This window comes from Anoplopoma fimbria, chromosome 5, assembly GCF_027596085.1.
Source record: "Anoplopoma fimbria isolate UVic2021 breed Golden Eagle Sablefish chromosome 5, Afim_UVic_2022, whole genome shotgun sequence".
Lineage (NCBI taxonomy): Eukaryota > Metazoa > Chordata > Actinopteri > Perciformes > Anoplopomatidae > Anoplopoma > Anoplopoma fimbria.
The window spans coordinates 5,556,406-5,569,925 of NC_072453.1; the positions used below are offsets into that span (position 1 = coordinate 5,556,406).

At 39.2% G+C, this 13,520-nt stretch overlaps 3 protein-coding genes across 3 annotated transcripts in view; 1 reads left to right on the forward strand and 2 right to left on the reverse strand.

Moving 5' to 3' along the window:
* The window catches only part of LOC129091671 (myoferlin-like), a 27,460-nt gene extending 19,668 nt beyond the window's left edge, over positions 1–7,792 (forward strand). The window contains 19 exon segments of the mRNA XM_054599366.1: positions 110–275; positions 387–460; positions 610–666; positions 1,834–1,845; positions 1,946–2,044; positions 2,173–2,301; positions 2,474–2,629; positions 2,728–2,819; positions 2,933–3,103; positions 3,197–3,345; positions 4,153–4,292; positions 4,382–4,470; positions 4,556–4,651; positions 4,810–4,951; positions 5,089–5,188; positions 5,302–5,495; positions 6,016–6,125; positions 6,291–6,438; positions 6,634–7,792. Of these exon segments, the coding sequence (XP_054455341.1) occupies positions 110–275; positions 387–460; positions 610–666; positions 1,834–1,845; positions 1,946–2,044; positions 2,173–2,301; positions 2,474–2,629; positions 2,728–2,819; positions 2,933–3,103; positions 3,197–3,345; positions 4,153–4,292; positions 4,382–4,470; positions 4,556–4,651; positions 4,810–4,951; positions 5,089–5,188; positions 5,302–5,495; positions 6,016–6,125; positions 6,291–6,438; positions 6,634–6,672 (2,163 nt within the window). The 3' untranslated portion in view covers positions 6,673–7,792.
* On the reverse strand, positions 7,185–10,729 carry aarsd1 (alanyl-tRNA synthetase domain containing 1). Its single transcript, XM_054599362.1, has 12 exons — positions 10,627–10,729; positions 10,043–10,171; positions 9,681–9,840; positions 9,527–9,584; positions 9,283–9,439; positions 9,015–9,131; positions 8,773–8,903; positions 8,614–8,680; positions 8,381–8,472; positions 8,214–8,268; positions 8,039–8,133; positions 7,185–7,958 (listed from the first exon to the last, which is right to left on the reverse strand). The coding sequence occupies exons 1-12, from the start codon at positions 10,663–10,665 to the stop codon at positions 7,820–7,822; spliced, it is 1,239 nt and encodes a 412-aa protein (XP_054455337.1). The 5' UTR covers positions 10,666–10,729; the 3' UTR covers positions 7,185–7,819.
* An 816-nt stretch (positions 10,730–11,545) lies between these two features.
* ptges3l (prostaglandin E synthase 3 like) lies at positions 11,546–13,516 on the reverse strand. Its single transcript, XM_054599363.1, has 7 exons — positions 13,244–13,516; positions 13,007–13,120; positions 12,736–12,802; positions 12,510–12,608; positions 12,001–12,090; positions 11,776–11,838; positions 11,546–11,659 (listed from the first exon to the last, which is right to left on the reverse strand). The coding sequence occupies exons 1-7, from the start codon at positions 13,276–13,278 to the stop codon at positions 11,651–11,653; spliced, it is 477 nt and encodes a 158-aa protein (XP_054455338.1). The 5' UTR covers positions 13,279–13,516; the 3' UTR covers positions 11,546–11,650.
* Between the last annotated feature and the right edge of the window lie 4 nt (positions 13,517–13,520).

The window sequence follows — 13,520 nt, forward strand, 5'->3', positions numbered from 1 at the left end:
AAAAACAAAAAAAAACACAAAGCAGTCCTTGAGCTTTTTTTTTTTAACAATAATGTAAACTCACAATACATTTTTTTTCTCTCACACCTTCTCTACAACCTCCATGCAGCTCCTTCCAAAGGAGGAGATGTACACACCTCCCATTGTGCTGAAGGTGATTGACCACCGTCCATTTGGCAGGAAGCCTGTGGTGGGTCAGTGCACCATCACTACTCTGGAGCAGTTCAAATGTGACCCATATGTCATCACTGCAGAGGGAGCCATGTCTTCCAAAAGTAAGGTGTCATACAAAGTAATACAAATGACTTGGATCATTCCTATTCAATTGAGATAGAAAGCCTTGTTCTAATGTGGTCCTCCCATTTTTTTTAATTTTTTTTTAACAGTGGCCATGATGGCTTCTCCTTCCAAACATCTCTCTATTAACATGGATGAGAAAAGACCACTGCTAGAAACTCAGGTAAACTCCCTCCTAAACAAACGACACAATAATTTCCTCATGTCGTTCCGGAACTAGTTACTGTTAATTCTTCTTTCCTCGTGTCACTAAGAAGTGCATAATTTGGCTCTCTAGTCAAATTTGACAAGCCTGATTACTCTCGCTTACAGTTCATGTACAGCATGTCAGCTGCTGTCAACAAAATGGCTTCCCCTACCTCCCATTTTGTATGTATGGTTACTTACTTATAGCTTTCTAATTCACACGGCTGGGCACCAATGACAATGGAAGGCTGAGATCACTTAATCCACAGCGCTACAGCAGGATCGACAAAAGCTGCATAATAAAGTCACAACGCCATTGATCTGGAAATTGTCACATGAATGCAATTGTTCTTAATTTGCCACTATTTTAATGAGCACATTTGATCTTTTTTTTCACAGCAAGGGTGCAACATGTAAATGGGCCCTGAAGCAGATTAGGCTCCCAGGCATCCATTTTGCATGGAAGTAGATTTAGCTAGAAGTACAATTTCCAATATTTTACTAAAAGCAAAAGTTAAACATTTTGAGAAATGTTATTATTAAATGTCCTGCCAAGAGTTAAACGAGAAGATAAATACAACTCATGTTACGCTAAATATGAGGCTACCGCCAGCAGCTGATTATCTTAGCATGAAGACAGGAATAGTTTATAGGTGGGGTTTTTTAAGCTCACTAATTTAATTTGTCAAATCCATTTTGTTTCTACACTTCAGTTGTTCAAGCTTTGTTTTACTGCTTGGGTTGTTACCCGAATTTAACAAACGGGATGTGACATGTTAATTAATTAATTGGCTTTAGAGTTGAGGTAGTAGTGGATATGGTACCTCAGACAGAGACAAGCTAGCCTTTTATCCTGTTTCCAATCTTAATGCAAAGCTAAGATAAGCAGCTGCTAGCAGCAGCTTCATATTTAGAATACAGAAGTACGAGAGATATCAATTTTTACATTGAACTCCTGGCAAGAAAGAAATAAGCTTATTACATTATTATTATATACAAGACTCAAAGCCAGCTCCAACTCCTGGCAGGCATTTAAAAACTCCTGTTGCCATGTTGTAAGTTAAGGGACAAAGTGTTAGTGAAAAAAAGTGTTAGTTAGAGGCCTGGGGCCTTAATGCAGTAGCACATTCTGCAAAGCCCCTTTGTTACGCCCTTGTTTTCCAACTTGCTGTCAATCGTGAAATTGCAACCTCTCCTTATCAATCTTTCCTTCACTGACTTTCTTGTTAATATTTGTAGCCTATTGTATAATCTGTATGTGTGTGTTTTTTGCATTTGTTAATGCTGTATGTATATGTACTTTTTACTTCTCTTCTGCTTTCTGTCCCATTGCATCTTTGTTCTCCAAAGCTTGAAGAGAAGGTGAGAGTAAACAAGTGAATAGGAATGAGATTTCAGATTATCATACCAGATACATTGAACTATGTACAGGAATTTTAACAAAGCGCAATTCAATATTCAGGAAAAAGAGACGGTCGATTGGTGGAGTAAATTCTACGCTTCAACTGGAGACCATCAGAAATGTGGCCCTTACCTGAAAAAAGGCTACGACACCCTCAAAGTGAGTAGGCTTTCTTTCTTCCCACACACCCCAGACTTTATAGTGTTACTGCACTTGTTTGTTGTAAGTCTTGTCTTTGATCCCTACAAAGTGTTGTAGATGACTTGAATGCATATGTGTGTCCTCAGGTGTATGAATGCGAACTTGAGGATGTCCCAGAGTTCAAAGGGCTCACTGATTTCTGCTGCACCTTCAAACTTGAGCGGGGCAAGAATGAAAATGGGGATGATGACCCCTCTGTGGTTGGAGAGTTGAAGGTAATTTGACGCCAATCAGAACACTAACACTTGATCAGAATCTATTCAAAATAAAGCTGTTAAACAAAGCTGAATCTCCTCAGCTCAGGACCAAGGCCAGTTCTTAAGACTTACAAAACAGAAAACGTCAAATCTGAATTGTGTGTGTGTGTGTGTGCCTTTGTACCTGCAGGGTTCGTTCAAGGTGTACCCTCTGCCGGACGACCCAGGTGTTTCTCCCCCTCCCCGTCAGTTCAGAGAGCTGCCAGAGAGTGGACCTCAGGAGTGTCTGGTCAGGATTTATGTGGTCCAGGCCATAGATCTGCAGCCCAAAGACAATAATGGAAGAGTGAGAATAAATTTGTATTGAGTAGAAGCAGCATGTTTAAACACACGTAGACCAGTCATCACTTTCTGCTTGAACTTGTTTGTCTCTCTCCTGCTCAGTGTGATCCATACATTAAGATGTCACTGGGAAGGAACACGATTGATGACAGAGACCATTACCTACCTAACACCACCAGCCCTGTGTTTGGAAGGTAAATGCTATGAATGGACAAATTTAAACGATGGAGAATATGTTAATATTACAGACCATATTTTCCTGGTAAACACCGTGCACCTTTTCAACCACTCCTTTTGTTTTATTTAGGATGTTTGAGATGACGTGTTACCTGCCCCAGGACAAGGACCTGAAAATCTCCATCTATGATTATGATCTTCTGAGCCGCGATGAGAAGGTCGGCGAGACAGTGATAGACCTGGAGAACCGCTTCCTGTCCCGATACAACTCCTACTGTGGCCTTCCACAAACCTACTGCATGTAAGGAAACACCTCAAGGGGGTGGATTTTAGGAAATGTTCCTAAAAAAACCTTCGGTCATGATCCTTTCTTTCATTTCTGTTTTTGTCTCAGTTCCGGTATCAACAAGTGGCGGGACCAGCTGAAGCCGTCTCAGATCCTGGAGAACCTGGCTCGTCTAAAAGGCTTGTCCAAACCCAGGACAGAAGACAACGGCACATCAATGACCTTCAATGGCAAAGAATACATGCTGGATCAGTTTGGTAATGTCAATGTTTTAAAATATAATGGTGTAAGTGTGTGTGATTCATACAACATCATTTTATTTACAACCGTCCGACAAATTGACCTTAGTCTGCTCAGGCTAAGTTGTAATGGTAGACCCAACTGGCTTGATAGGCAGTGTCATCTAAATACTTGGGCATGCTCAGTTGTCCAACAACCATCACTGTTTATCTCGTGCCATTAATAGTAATAACTTTAGTTCATATGTTATCACCAAGCTTTAAGTATGTGTTTAACACATAAACTTAAAGACTCTATAGACTAAGAGTCTATAGCCAAGCTATAAGAGTCTATAGCCAAGCTAGCAGCTCTATGAGGCTGTATTTTGGCACAGCAAAAGTAGGTATTTGGTCAAAAACTAGAGTATCGGACAAATATAATCTTTTAACGGATGAGAGTAGAGCAAGGTCAGGATCTCCAAAGTTATTATTCATTTTGAGGGGAACATGAATGTCTATACCAAAATTCTTGGAAATAAATCCAAAGTTGTAGAGATATTAACTAAAAACATCATGGTTGTGCTAAAGGCAAAATCATGGGATCACCAAGGTCGTTGGGATTCAACCTCTGGAGACCATGAATGTCTGAAATATTTCCACGTGAAATTTTGTACTGTCTGGATCAAAGTGGTGAACCGACTTGGCGTCCTTCAAGCCATGTTGCTGGCTTTGCTAAAAGTAGTATCAAACATTAGAACTATTGACCGATTCTTTTTCCCACATCTAATTTCACTAATTATGGTACCACATGAGCCTAATGAAGCTGTAACATGTTTTCACGTCCAGAGAACAACAAGGAAATTCATGAGCACCTTGGTCCGCCCCGAGAACGCCTCTGCCTGCATGTGCTCAGGAAACAGGGACTTGTCCCTGAACACGTGGAGTCCAGGACGCTTTACAGCACCTTCCAGCCCAATATCTCTCAGGTTAGACGTCACAACTCAAAAATGTTGTATCTGTCCACATCCACCCTGACGCAGCTATTTAGTAAAACCTTTATAATGTGTTTATTTAGGGGCAGCTTCAGATGTGGGTGGATGTTTTCCCCAAAAGCATCGGCATCCCTGGACCTCCCTTTGACATCACACCACGCAAGCCTAAGAAGTGAGTGCTGTGCCGCTCTTCGGTGCGTCATCACTGGTCACATTAGAGGACACTGAGTTAATCCATGCTGTTTTTGAATTGTCAGGTTTATCCTGCGTGCTATCGTCTGGAACACCACAGACGTGACTTTAGATGAGACCAGCATCACAGGAGAACACATGAGTGACATCTACGTCAAAGGGTATTGATGATAAATCATTCAAATTAACTAAAGTTTCTGAATCTTGTATACAATGATTTAATTTAATCTTTTAAAAGCAAACTTGTATAGTAAAAGGTTACCTTGGAACCAGTTGGGACAGGACAATGAATGCTGACACCTGTTGTTCCCTTTGCCAGCTGGATGCCTGGCATGGAGGACAACAAGCAGAAGACTGACGTCCACTACAGGTCTCTGGACGGAGATGGCAACTTTAACTGGAGGTTCATCTTTGACTTTGAGTACCTGCCAGCTGAACAACTCTGCCTGGTGTCCAAGAAGGTGAGGCTCGTCTGGATTATCAAACAATTGGCTAAAAATAAAAAAAGGATCATTTTATTCCTGTACTGATTTGCTGTTGTTGTTGTTGTTGTTAAAGCAATTCTAAATCACGTTCTCCTGTGTTCTTTATTCAACAGGAGCACTTCTGGAGTCTTGACAAATCAGAGTTCAGGATTCCCCCCAAGCTAATTGTCCAGATATGGGATAATGACAAATTCTCACTGGATGATTACCTTGGTAAGACACTTTATTAAAAGTTAACAAAGCAAGCTTTTATCAAGCTGCTGATTTGACCTACAGCCATTAAATGAAAACCTGGCCATTCATAGTATTATAATCTGTGGTCCCAGGCACTGTGGAGCTGGATCTGCGTAATCTGGTTGCTCCTGCAAAGACCCCAGAGAAGTGCTCTCTGAAGATGATGGATGATCTGGAAATTGGAGCTCCAAACAAACCAGAGCAAGCAAAGTCTCTGTTTGCTCAGCAGTCAGTCAGAGGCTGGTGGCCATGTTCCATTGAACAGGATGGAAATAGGGTTCTGGGTGTAAGTATGAATAAAAAAATACAACATAAAATAGATGGAGATATTTTGTAGTTTTTAGGTAAATTGACTTGTTCAAGCTATTGAGCATATGAATGAACAGCAATAGGATTGGATTTGAAGCAAATTTAGGATGAGTTAAAACTTCTCAAACACAGCATTAGACTAGAAAGAAGAATTAAGAAATGAAGTAAAGAACACTGTTTTGAGGTAAACTGACAAAAAGAACAACTTCATTCCTGTCCATGTGCCTCAGCTTTGTTAATATGTGGAAACCCATCTGACCAACAAGAACACTCATTTAATCTAAAATGAGAACGGCATGGGAAAACTGCTATTGTTTTTTCAGAAATAAGGATATAACCCTGCCTTAGTTTTTGTAACAAATTTCCTATTCATTATTCCTAAAAAAGTACTTAAAAGTAAAAGTTACCCGCAGACGTCTGATGAAGTATCAGAGATGATTTAATGTTATGTTGTAATACAGTATTTTCCTCTAAATCGAACTGTCTTGTGCTTACAGGGAAAAGTTGAGATGACACTGGAGATTGTAGGTGAAACACAAGTGGATGAGAGACCTGCAGGAAAAGGCAGGGACGAACCCAACATGAACCCAAAACTGGACCCTCCCAAGTAAGATCCCAGCCTATGAAACATACCATATTTAATATTCTGCAGATTGAATCTATTAAAAATGTATCCAAATCATGTTCCTTACCTGCTGGTTAAAATAAGGCAAATGTAGTTTTGCAGGTGACATACACAAATACACTGTCTTTCATTTTTCACAACCCTCAGCCGTCCAGATACATCCTTCTTTTGGTTCACCAACCCATGTAAGACCATGAAGTTCATTGTGTGGAGAAGGTTCAGGTGCCTCTTCATCGGACTCATCATCCTCATCATAGTGGTGCTCTTCCTCGCCATCCTGTTGTACTCTTTACCGGTAAGGACAGACGGGAGATAATATTCTGACTTCATTTGGTTCAGCTTGTGAAACTCAAAAGCGAAAGCAGTTGTTCAAAAATACACACAAATGTTCCCTGTTATGTGGCAGGTGATGATGTAAACTTCTGAAGCTGTGTGTTTTATGAGAAGAAGTAATTGTTTGTTCTTGATTGTTCTTTTTTGCCTTTTCCAGAACTACATCTCGATGAAGATAGTGAAACCTTTTCAATAAACCGGAGCAGTGGGACTGGAAAGGATGATTCAAAATGTCTACAGGATGATCACACTAACTGGGCAAAACTACTTCCAAACACTTTCTTTTTTTTTACTGCCTATAGTATTTTTATAAAGGTCTAAATGGGAAGGGGTGCTTGCACAGTTGCACTATATTGTCATATTTACCATGAGCACTTTCTCTACACCGCTTGACTGTGAAAGGCTTGAGCAATACATTTGTATCCAAACCACTGCTGTTAAAACACACACCCACACTCACACACTCACGAAACTAGAACCCCCTGTACAGTTTAATTCCAACTGTCCTGTAATAAACTCTTATTGTGTTTATTTGAGGGTGATAGTGTGTGCAAGAAATTTAGCTCTTGGGGGATTTGTGAGGCTGCATTTAGTGCTTATGTTGCATTAGATTGCACATTATTGTAAGGTGTTTCTACTATTTTGGCATTCTGAATGTAAATCAGGTGATTAACAGACATTTATAATAAATAAATAACTATTAAAAAGTTTCACCAAGGTAGTATTTATTACAGGACTGCTGCATTAAAATATACAAGGGTTTCTATTTTCCTGATCAAAGTAATTGTGCCAAAACAAATTAAGACTTCAGCTATCAACAGTCATGTTAAGTGTGTCTGTCTTTTGTACATTATATTTCCACAGGTCTTTTAAATTAAAAATATGAAAAAAATCTTCAACTGGTGTTGGTGTGCATTGTCTAAAACAGCTCTGAACAATATGAGCAGCAGGACTCTTAAAATGTTAATCGTCTGTTTCTAAATTTAACATTGACGTGCCCTTGAGCTGGGCATTTAGTACAGCCCCAACATGCATATAAAAAACCTAACTGGATAAAAAAGGACTTGATTGGATATGACAGAAAATAAGGTTTAACAGATAAGTTTTAAATGAATAAAAACAGCACATGACAATATGTACAGCACATGTTGTACACAAGTCCCAGTTATATACATTTTAACAGAAATGATTCATTTCTTGGTATTTGTACAGTACTTTAACCCATTTAGTCTTTACAACAAAATAAGAATACCTCAAACAATCAGGTAAGCTATCCTTATTGCCTTCTAAATGTATTGTTTCTCTAAGAAACATTTGTTTCTCATATTGAACCATTGCTGAGTTTATTCTTCCTCTGAGGTGTGATGTTTGCAGTGCTGCTGCAGGAAAGCTTCAACCTCCCCTCTTCTAGCCAGGCTGTTGGCTTTTCCTTGGAAACGTCCGTTTTTCCCCGCCCCCTTCCCTTGGAGCATCTCTAACACCCTGGGGAGCACAGAGAAATTCACATAGTACCAACCTAAATTAAAGCAAAAGCTAAATAAATACGTGGTGGTGTCCCTTACCGCGCCCCCATCTCAGCCACTTGTCCACTGGGTCCAGCCATTAGAAACAAACCAGGTCCCTTCTCCTCTCCGACAGTCAGGAAAACCAAAGTTTCCTAACAGCAGACGAAATGAGGCTTAACAAAAACATTTACCAGCTAATACCAAGAAGTATGCAGTAGAGTTGTAAAGTTACCTCAGTGTTTATTTCATTGGCAATGATATTCATGAACTCATTGTCACCCTCTTTCCTGTAGAAAGAAAGATACCATTTCTTTAATTAAATACTTATATTGATGTTCTTTAAACATCAATGCTGTACTTACAAACAAAGCCCCTTCAACTTGAAGAAGAGTCTCTTACTTGTGCAAACTGAAGAAGTTGCCTCTCTGGGGGTCGTTCTTAAAGTTCTGAGTGATGAGAACAGCCATGTCTCGTAGAAGGCTCAGGTTAGTCTGCCCAAGACATTTTTATGGTAGTTAGGGAGTCTATGCGCAGTGTTTTATGCAGCACCAAACACATGTGTGACAGTGCTCATCAAAATAAAAAGATTCTTATCGCATCTAGAGAAGAAGTCACTGATGAAATGTTCTTACTTTTTGTAGTAGCTTAACAGATTTCTGCAACTTGTCAACAGCCTCAACGTGCTCATCGGGTCCAGTTCTGTTGAACAAAGAAGTAGATTTTTTTTTTACTTAAAAACCCCAAGGATGAGTTGAACTCACATTTGTGATATTTGGATGATTCAGACTTACTTCAGGAGAGACACCAGTGATCGCTCTGTGCTGTAGCTTTTCTCAGCATACTTCAAAACCCTGTCTCCTACCAGGAAGATCAGGTTGGTTTTGTTTTTCTTTCCTTTCTCAGTTCCCAGTAGCTTAATTACCTAAATTTTTGATTTGACAAATATGACTTATGAATATATGTTTAGTACTGTATAAGTCAGATGAGGCACATCTAAGTGCTTGTGTGTCTGCATGCGTGTGTTAAGTTGAACCTGTAAGTGACTGAGGTTAGACACATGGGTTCCACAGCACATGTTGGCATCTACGCCCTCGATATCAATGATCCGAATCGGCCCTGCATGGTCGTCTGGCAGCCCCCGACTCCTCACCTGGTAAACACACACACATAAAACTCATGTGACAAACTGATGATGTCAAATCTTTTTTAATAGATGTAGAACATGAAAAAGGAGATATGTGTTGAAACAATATCCAAAACTTGAATTGATTGCACAGTAAGAGGACTGTAAGTAAATGCACCTTTTCCACAGCGGGATCATCTATAGAGAGGAGCTGAACGGTGACAGGGACATGGACTCTGATCTTTTCGTTTATGGCTTCCTCCAGAGCCTGGAGCTGGGCGGGCTTCACAGAGGGAGTGTCCAGTTCAATGGTGCTTCTCTGACGCCCCAGTTCCCTGAGAAACAAAAGAAAAACAGAAGAAAGGTAAACCCAGAAGTCTCTAATGGTTACAGGGAAATGGCGCAGTGCAGTGGTAATGTACCAGGATGTGGTCTTGTATCCAAAAAGGTTATCTGCCAAAGCTGTGATCAAATGTTGACCTAAGAAACAGGAAGAAAACAATTGCAGCTTAGAGCAAGTGTGTTATATCAACGTATGACACAACAGTCCCTGACCTTTTTCGTTGAGATAATCACCTGAGTGTTGCTGCATGTGGTCAAACCTCCTCACCCAGTCCACCTTTACCTGCACCTCCTGACCCACCTGCAGAGGTGAGGCCACAAAGTGGACGGCGTCAGGTCCCTGCCTCGTCACCCTCAAGACTGGGACATCTCCAATCAGCCCGTGGTCATCTGGCTGAAGGAGGACAACACAAAGATTGACAATTATAAGAGTAACATCATGTAGTGTGGCTTTTTGATTGCTTCATATTACTTCTAACACAAACAACTCCCAGATGAGTGACAAGAAGATGTATGTACACAACATGCAGTGATCACTTGCTTGATGGAGAAATTGAAGTCCTATGATTTTGGAGAAAGAAAAACAAACAGCTTACTTGGCCGCCTCCTTCAGGAAACAAGATGGTATCTTGGAGCTTGACATTGAAGCCCTTAAGTGTTTCTTTCTTTCCACTGATTTCATGTTTGAGCTCAGCTGGGCAGCAGGATACTACAGAGGTAACAAACTAAAAGAAAAAAACAATAAGGGAAAGTAAACAACCCTACAGATTTCAGTCTTATATAACCTGTAGTAAGGTCTTTGCACAACAAACGGGGTTAAAGCAAATGCGTCCATATAACCGCGTGATACTGTGTAACTGTAAAGTATAACGTAAAACTTTTATTTTGAAAATCCTGATGTTACATTTTGATAATAGCTATAGCTGGCTTTAGATACACATTGGGCAACTCTAACGTTTTGATGTGACAACATTATACAACTCAACAAATACCAAACGTGCAATGCCTTAAAACATGTAATAGTAACGTGAGTTAGTGGGTAACTAGCTCATGCTCCCCATAGACACTGTAGTTAGCAACTAAGCTAATCATTTCAGCAGAGAGCGAATGCTAAATGTAGTGTTTTAGCACCCTATTAAAAAGTGCAGCGCTGATAAATTGTCTTGCAACTGCTTCATACCTCTTTCATATAGCAGTCTCGTTGACACTGGAAAGCCATTCTTGGATATATTTGAGGTAAAAGTATACCTGACACATGAGTTAAGCGAAGAAAAATGACTCTGGTAACAGCTGCCAGCTGAGTACGGCAAGCGACATAGTCCAAACTTAGTTAAACCGACCTTAGTTGGCTTCGACTTGTTGCCTTTTTAATGACTGCTTTTAAACTTCAGATACAAGCATAATACGAAGACAAATAAAGTTGTTTGGATTTTTTTAATCCCCGAATAGCCGAAACATGAAGGAAACAGACTTGGCCATATGGGACAATTTTGTCATAAGGGTACATAATTAATAAGATAATAATAAATACAACATATATGATATAGGTTTGTAAAGCATGTGCTAGAACCTGCACATCATTACCTATCACCAACGGTTACATAGAATCGCCTGCTGAAATAAATGCATGTAAAAACATGTTTATGGAATGAAATAAAACAATATATAAAACATATGTATGAAAAATCTTGCTAACATTACTTATTTTTGTTGCAAAGGACACTTTCCACTTTTTCTTGTCCATTGTTTTGTTGCCGTTTCATATACTGGTGTACCAAAAACGAAATAATGATTGAAGCTGGCATACTTATTTCTGATTTACTGCCATCTTCTGGAGTTTGTGGAATAAATAACCCTGTTCTGCCATGCCCATCCCCATAATCCAGTATAAAGCCTTTCATTTACTTGTAAAAGCCTTTTAACATAAAATATGTTAACGCATGTGCAACATATCAAAATGACTTTCAAACCCTAGTACATAAACTTATTTTTTTATTAAAATTGACAATGATACATCAGCGACAGTGGAAAATAATATGCCCATAAATAATCCCACAGAAAATATCCCATACAAGAACAGTATTTTGGACAACAACAATTCAAATCATCTGCAAATATTACAAACTTTAGCAAACAAAGCACTGTCGTCAGTGTCATATAAAGTTGTAGTGGCCTCCAACACAGGAGAAAGGGCACTGTGAGTCTCAGTCAGACTGCAAGAGAAGAATGAAGAAAGTGATCAATGTCAAAATTGAATTGACCAAATGGAAATAATACATACTACATTTTAAAAGTAACCTCCCAAACTACCAGAACTATCTCCACTTACATCACTAAGATCCCCCATATCTGGTGTTGTTCCTTTGTTACTGGTAGCCATTTCATTAATCATCTGAAAGAGAAAACCCATATAAATATTAATATTGCATATAATATAATATTATATAATAATATAATTATATAAATATTGCAAAGTGCATGCCCGTCTTCCAAAAATCTTGAACATTATCATAATTTAGTTGATCTTATAACTGGACACATTGCATTTACTCACATCCATGTATCTCTCGTACTCCTCCTTTCCCTCGTCTTCTTCGTGCTCCCAGTCCCTCCAGTTATCAAAGTCTACAGCAATCCAGCTGGGCTGCAAAGACATTTTTTATTTCTACCCTCATAGTACTTTTAGTTGAAGTGTCATTTAAACTTTCAAATATCAGGAGTCAAGCCCATGTTTCTAATTCAGCATGTGTTTTTCTGAGCACCCACAGTGTGTCAGGAGTTTTTCAACAGAGGGGTTAGAACCTGATGTGGTATCATTTGATTTGCAAATAGTGTGGTGAGAAATATACAAAATATTTCGGACAAATTACACCATTTCTATAGAATCCAGGATCTAAAAGTATAACACATGGAATTCACAAGATCATTTAAAACATTTCTGAGGTCCTGGGAATGTTAATACCTAAATGTGGGTGACCAATGTTGAGAATTGATTTAGTTAGAAAATATGGTGACTGTACATTTCAAGCAAAGAGACACACAAATACACACACATGCACTTACCTTAGCTAGATCCTTCTGGAGATGAGGCCATGCATAATCAGGCTTCACCTTCCTTATCAAGAAATTGATGCTGCGGTCATAGACTCTTTCTCTGGAGTCCTTTTAAAGTGTTATCAGGAAAAAATCAACACAATTATATAAAACAGTACACTGACTGTATGTCTCAGCATACAACATATAGAATCAATTATAATCCATTGGTCTCACCAAAAAATCAGACACTTACATTGATTAGAACTTTTTCGTAGAAGTGCAGCTCATTGTAGAACACGTCATCTGTGTCGTTTTTGCAGCTGTTGTAAAGACAGGACAGGGTTGTCAAGGGAACAATTTAGTACAAAATATATACAATTTGAAACATTTTATTTTATAGACAACTGGCCACATGATTTTCAATAAATGCTGTTGCTCAAAGTATGTTACTCAAGACAGAGATAGAAAGCAAGAAAGAGATTTCACTAACAGAGAAACAAAAGAGAACACATGCCTAAACTCACCATAAAATCATTTTATCTGTCTGGATATCAACCTGGACATCTTTAGGTCTCTGAACCATGAAGTTGATGGTTACATATTTCTTTCTGTCAAACCACAGCGCACGTGCTGGCTGGCTGTTAAGACACAGAGAAACTGTTATACTTAAGAATCAAATATATGATCATACATTAGGATTAGTGAAAAAAAAAAAGCAAGTCTTGGTCATTAGTACTCAAGAAGAGACTGGCAGCACTTACCTCTCCTCTGGTCTGACAATTTTTGGCTTGTTCATTATAATTCTTGCGCAGTTCTGTGACAGAAACTACTTTCTTATTCCTTTAACTTCCAGAAAGTAAAAAGCATGTGGCTTGTTTGTTCGGGCTGTGTGCTCTAATGCAGTGACCAGGCCCTGGAGGCTATATATAGAGCAGTTGGTATCAGCTGCTTGGGGACATGCCTGCCTCGGCCCCTTCCCCTCACCCTTTATAGTCTGCCAGTGGAACTCTCGGGAAAACAAATGCATTTTCTAGGTTC

Excerpts from the sequence above, each read along its gene's own strand:
- aarsd1 (XM_054599362.1), bottom strand. The coding sequence starts at position 10,665 with ATGGCTTTCCAGTGTCAACGAGACTGCTATATGAAAGAG. Across the intron at positions 9,132-9,282 it reads ATGATCCCGCTGTGGAAAAG|GTGAGGAGTCGGGGGCTGCC; the intron begins GTGCATTTACTT and ends TGTGTTTACCAG. Across the intron at positions 8,269-8,380 it reads AACTTCTTCAGTTTGCACAA|GAAAGAGGGTGACAATGAGT; the intron begins GTAAGAGACTCT and ends TTCTTTCTACAG.
- ptges3l (XM_054599363.1), bottom strand. The coding sequence starts at position 13,278 with ATGAACAAGCCAAAAATTGTCAGACCAGAGGAGAG. Across the intron at positions 12,609-12,735 it reads ACGAAAAAGTTCTAATCAAT|GACTCCAGAGAAAGAGTCTA; the intron begins GTAAGTGTCTGA and ends ACACTTTAAAAG. Across the intron at positions 11,839-12,000 it reads AGTACGAGAGATACATGGAT|ATGATTAATGAAATGGCTAC; the intron begins GTGAGTAAATGC and ends TTTCTCTTTCAG.